At 34.7% G+C, this 6,399-nt stretch overlaps 1 protein-coding gene across 1 annotated transcript; it reads left to right on the forward strand.

The window, feature by feature from the left end:
* Nucleotides 1–673: 673 nt before the first annotated feature.
* Nucleotides 674–1,518, forward strand: LOC131078511 (uncharacterized). Its single transcript, XM_058016233.2, has 2 exons — nt 674–1,021; nt 1,118–1,518. Exons 1-2 carry the CDS (start codon nt 812–814, stop codon nt 1,271–1,273), a joined length of 366 nt encoding a protein of 121 aa, XP_057872216.1. The 5' UTR covers nt 674–811; the 3' UTR covers nt 1,274–1,518.
* Nucleotides 1,519–6,399: the final 4,881 nt, after the last annotated feature.

A 6,399-nucleotide genomic window follows, 5' to 3' on the forward strand; every position in this document is an offset into this window, starting at 1 on the left:
AAGTGCATAAATTAGAGAATTTGAAATTTAAAACTTTGAATTTGGGGTCAATTGTGAGTCCTTTAGGATGAAATTTGAGAACCACAAGATTGACCAAGGAATGTAAAATCTCAAGATGAAGAATAAGTGCAAAAAAACATGATATTTTCAATTCACAATATAAATTGTAAATCTTTTAGTAGATAATTGTATATAAATATTTAGCATCACGATGATTAAAAATTATATGCAATGGTATATTAGAAGGTTTACAAATTAATAGAATAAAATTTGGTTGATAAAAAATTAAATTAATGCATATAAAATTTGGTTGATAAAAAATTATATGCACTTGTGTGCTAGAAGGTTTACAAATTAATAGATGCATATAAAATTTGGTTGATAAAATGGTGAATCTGTAGTCGAAGATAAAAAGCTATATAAAAAGTGAAAAATTACTTAAGACACCGTCAAATTTAGAACATACGAATAACAATATGTAACGACTATCAAAGTCGTCAGTAAAGCTGAACACCTGTGACCCCGCCAATCCTACAGCAAATCTGGGTGGATCCCAAAAATTTAAACTGTAAAAATTTGGAAACTGTTTTGAAATTTAGAAATTGAGTTTCTCCCTCCATCATTTTAACTCCATTTTCAGGCATCTCCCTCCTCCCTTGAAGTCTCAAATTCTCAAAACTCTCCCCGCCAAGCTCATTCAATCTCTGTACCGCACTTACAAATACGCCTCACAATTGACAACCATTTCCATTCCGCGCGTCTCTGCAATTCTTTCCCCACTTGTTCTTCAAACACATTCGACAGTGGGGGAATGGAGTTGCTGGCGGATCTGCTGCTTCCACCAAGGTCTCAACATCTGGGTATTTCTGTGGAACAACACCAAAACAAGGAGAACTCTCCTCCATTTTTAGCAGGCAGATCGCCATCACCATTTTCTGCCCTACATTTAATAAAGAGGCAGCCTCTGCAAGAAATTACCCACCTGTTTGCTACCAGTGCCAATGCCCAATCCATATATAATGTAAGTTTTCTCTATTTTTCACTTACCTTGGTGTCATTTTGTGTGTATTTTGTTTGAATCTTTTGGCTGATAAATCTTGTTTGTCTCCCTTTTCAGGGTAGAAGAATGTCCTCTGTAGCAGAGAGGAGGAGGCTGGTAGAGCAGACATCAGGTGTTGGGAACAAGAAGAGAAAATCCCCAAATCTGTCAGATGACAGCAATGTTAGTAGTTCCAATCTGAAAAGACCATTGCTCAGAAGAGATCTCAGATGAAACGCTGAGGGGTATCAGGCTTTCACAAGATTTGTGCTTGTATATTGCAATCAACAATTCTCTACAAGCTCTGGTCTCAACTCAGCTTTGGAGACAGATTACCATAATATACCCTTTAAATTGGCAGCCATTGTGGTATTGAATGAAAACTGGGTATAATAGAGTAAGAGAGGCGGGAATCAATGGCCTCTTTCGCAGTGTATAATGTTTTCAGCATCATGAATAAAAACACCCATTTTTCCGTATCGCAGATTCAGTCATAAATTTTTCGCTCCTCTGTTTTCATATTTGCATCAGGAACTCTATTATGATCTGCCATGCATTTTCTATGATATTTAATGTCTGGTATACTTTAATGGATCCATTTTTTCCATTACCCCGTCTTTCTCAGATTTATATTGACAGACAAGAAGAAAAGGTCGTTCACTCAAATGGCGCAAATTTATATTTATAATAAAAATATATTTATATTATGATCATGAATGCAGATATAGGGGTCATTCTTATAAAGAGTAATAAAAATTATAGATATAAATTGTAAAGTTCTGAATGGAATTGTATTGCATAGTATTAGATCTTTAGGATTTTAGGGTTTAGAAGAGTTTTCATTGTAGTTTGATTTTATTAAGGGGGAGAATCATAATTAGAAATTTAGTAGATTATGATGTCGTTGGATCAAGTAATGGTAATTATGAGTATTAAGGTCGAATAATAGATCTAGATGAAAATAATGAAAGATAATAAATGATACTAAAAAATGATTAATTTACCTTAAAACTTTCTTGTCATTTTTAATTTTAATTGAAACTTTATTTTTTTTATGATTGTAAATCGATAGAGAATGTTGAAGGATTTTTGAATTGGAGGCAAATGAAAGAAATCCACTCTTCAAGGAATATTTAGAGATATTTCTAGATTATCTTTGAACAATTTTTTGTCACATTCTTGGAGGAGGCTTGCATGCAAGGCTCACATGGCATGAAGATCAATTGAAAATAAATTTGGATTTAAAAAAAGGAAGAGGATAGAAGGGGGATGGAGAGTAATGGTGTCCTAACAAGGGAATGGAGTGCCATGATTGCAAGATAAGCACAATTATCAATTTGTTAAAAAGGCTTCAAAAAAAACTTCAAGCAAATGAATTGGAGGTGTAAAACGTTTGTGCAGAAGTAAGGGCTTTCTAATAGGCTACAATGTCCATCAAAGCATAAAGGAGGACTTTTGGGAGTGCTTTACATGTTAGAGAAGACAACAATACAAGGAGGTGGGATGATATCCTTGTGCATATGAACATTACTATGCAAGTAAATGTGTACATTAAGAAATTTTATTATATTAAACAACATAATTGTATAGATAATTGTTCGTTAAAAATGTTGTAAGTATATAAAATTTGAGGATTAATAACTCAAATAATGCGATTGAATTTTCTTCATATTAGAATATATACAATGGATCTTTGAAATGTTACTATTGTGTCACAAAAGACTATAATATAGATAGGTATTTTGGGTAGTTCAATATTCTAATTTCCTTTCTTTAAAATGAATTACATGAAAATAACACATCAAGCTATGTCTTGACTATGTAGCTCTTTTCTAGTGAATTTCAAGAGGTCATTATATAATAAAATGAGAAGTCATGATATCACCATGATTATAATAAACACTAAGTATCAAGTACTCAATCATAAGGTGATGTCTTCAATATCTATTTAGTAGACATGTGATCGATATAGATGTTGTGTTAGTTATAATAAGGGTAAATTAAATAAAAAGGTTAAGAATATTACTACTATTTATATTATTGAGTATACATTGTTATATGATGATTTATTGCTTATAAGGTTGTTAATTGTCTTAAATATGACCTTGCCATTGATCATTCTTAAAGCAAGATTATAATTATTGTTTTAAGTCCTTCAAAACTTACATGTTTTTTTTTGTCGCTTGCTTGGTGCAATTTTCATTTTCTACCTATAAGGATGTCCTAATATGAATTTTAGTAATGTTAGTTGTAGATGTCTAAAATTAATTAAATTAATAATTAATTAATTTGCTTTTTTTGCATAATTAATCATATTAATTATGTTATCCCTTATTCCTCTCAAAACTAATTAAATTATATTAATTAATTTTGTTAGCTTAGCCATATAATTAATTTATCAAATTAATTATAACCAATTCTTCTAAATTATTGCAATTCCCAACTTTAGTCAATATCCTCATCTAATCCTAATTAGTTAATTAATGCCTTGATTCCTACAAATCTTCTTCCTAATCATCATCACTTAACCTAATTAATCCTACTCTAATCATGATAATCATTTCTCTCAATTTTAAAGTCCTCCACCTACTCTCTCTCTCTCTCTCTCTCTCTCTCTCTCTCTCTCTCTCTCTCTCTCTCTCTCTCTCTCTCTCTCTCCTCATGTCCCATCCTCCTAATTCATCCACTTGCATTCTAATCCTCCATCATCCCACCTAATCACTCCCCTTAATAATTTGCACATTCGTAATCACCATGATCAGGGATGGGTCAACTCTTTGCCATAAATGGCTTTCCCATCACACCTCCCAACCTTAAATGCCACCCACTTTTGTCTATCCCATAAATTTTGAATTCCTTGAATCTCTCCATGCCCTCTCTTCCCAAGGAATTTTTAATTCAATTATTCTTTATTCTTCCAATGCCCCCTCTTTCTTGGTAATTTTTAATTCCCTTTGTCCTCTTCCAAGGAATTTTTAATTCTTTTCTCCTCTTCCCAAGGTACTTGGGGATCTCTTCCCCACATACTTGAGAAGTGTGGAGACAAGAAATGCCTTTATGGCAAATCTCTTGGATTTCCCAATTGTCCTCTCAAATCCATCTCATCTTCTTTCAATCCTATCCCTTCATCTTCTTCAATCCCGACTGCCCATTCTGGGCCCCTTAAATCTATAAATTGGAGTCTCCTCCCTTCACAAATGATCCATCATATTCTTATTGTCACGATGTCCATTTGATCCAGGAAGAAATCATCCACAACACCCATATTATGCTAAAATCTTGCCTCATTTAAGCCTTTATCATTTAATCCTTACCATCTTGTTGTGTTTTGGAGAGCAATCCACATCTCTCAATATCAAAAGAGAAAATCAAGTGGAGACATGGGTACATTCCACTTCAAGCTCAATTAGAGGAGGTGAAGAAATAAGGTATAAAAAAGGTTATTTTGCTTTGTTGTATTTATGGTTTAGTTTATGCATCTAACCCTTTTAACCATTTTTCCTCATCCTCATTAGTAATTTTTGGTATGAATTGGGGTGATGATAGAAATTGGCTTTTAATTGAAGTCTTGATGTTGCAAGGGGTAATAATGTTTGTTGAGTTAAATATGTTTATAACTAAATCTTGTAACTTATTAGTATCATCATATATTACAATAACTATCATATGTGTTAGCATTAATTATTGTAGCATGTTATAATTTTTGAAAAATTTGAACGGGTTTGTAAAGAACTAGTATAGCTCTTCATTTATCCTAATGGTCATAATATGTTTGTGCAATGAAAGAGAATTTTTGATTGATGAGTAGTCAAGTCAACCCTTATGTTAATGAGATGAGCCTTTAAAGGATTTGCAGCGTCGTAAATTGTACGCACTTGCTAGGGTGGTACAATTTCACACCTAGTTTAGCACTCGCCTTGGCGCATTTTGCATTTTGCATTTTGCATTGCATTTCCCCTTTAGCACTTAATTAGTTCAATTAATTAGGTCTAAGGTTCTATTTTATCATCTCCCATATCATAAAGTTGGGCCCTTTTCATTAAAGTGTGCCCCTTTCATTTTATTCCTCTAATACATCATTTAATCAAAAACCCTAATTAGGTCCTATTTTGAACTTGGGGGCTTGATTTCGGGGGACAAAACATCTCGAAATCACCTGTAACTTCGGGATTCTCTCTAAAATCATCATATCCGACGGCCCTGAAAATTTGGTGAAAAGTTGTCGGGACCATGGCGCCCGAAGAGGACCATGGCGCCCAGAGTGCACACGGTCCCGGACATTTCTCCCGAAATTTCAGGAGCGCAATCCAATCATAAAATAAAGCTTAAACCCAAGAAATTGGTGGGAGATTCAATCTCTAGGTCGGCCAAAAGTTGAAATTAAGACCTAGGGTTTCATATATAAGAGCTCTCTTTCTTCATTTGAAAGGATCGGGGATTTTTGGCTTCAGGGACCTTCTATGCAACGAAAGAGCAGATCTTTGGAGACTTCAACAACATTCAACATCCATCCATCAAGCATTCATCAATTTCATTCATCCATTTAGGGCTTTGAAGACATTGAAGAGCAATAGGGGATTACCGACTGAAGATTGGCTTGTACCCCTCCCTTGGGGTTGGGTATGATTTCATGTTGTTTTCATGTCTTTGCATAAGCCTCATTGTATCATTTGTATTCATGCTTTAGATCACTTTGCATCTTGATTTGGAGCATTTACATTATCAGTTACAAGCAATTAGGGTTTACTTTCTAGGTTGCTCTAGTTTGCTTACTTTCATTTTAGGATCTTGCACACACACAAGGTCTGCACACACAACTTTTACTATACAACTTGGCTATTCGTGGAGGTGGAAATCACCAAAGCAGGGGTTTGACTACGACAAAACCCTATATAGCCACCTACAACCCTTTTCAGATATAAGTGCAGATTTTCGAATTCGAAGGACGTCGCAAGTTGCAGATCCGACGGAAGCGGACCGAGACAGAACTTCACACCAAATTCCAACCCAGAAAGCTAGGACAGGGGCGTGGGGCGCGCTGGTCCTGCCAGGACAGGGGCGCTGGGCGCCCTGGTCCTTGTCCATTTCAGTGGATTTTAGCAGTTTCAAAGGTAGCAGCTTCGGTATTTTAGGCTTTCGGCTTCAGCGGCAGATCTTGTAGAATCAAATCCATTCAAGGTACACATTTACATTTCTCCTCTTATCCTTACAATTGTTCATCATTAAATCTCAATTCTACAATCTTGTGCTCAAAGTTACTAGTTCATACTTACACTTTAGGGTTAATAGTTGAACTTGCATCATTATATCTATCATTTGCAACAAAGGAATAGAAATCCTAATAGGTAGCCCGTGGCTCT

Source organism: Cryptomeria japonica, chromosome 7 (genome assembly GCF_030272615.1).
Source record: "Cryptomeria japonica chromosome 7, Sugi_1.0, whole genome shotgun sequence".
Classification (NCBI taxonomy): Eukaryota; Viridiplantae; Streptophyta; class Pinopsida; order Cupressales; family Cupressaceae; genus Cryptomeria; species Cryptomeria japonica.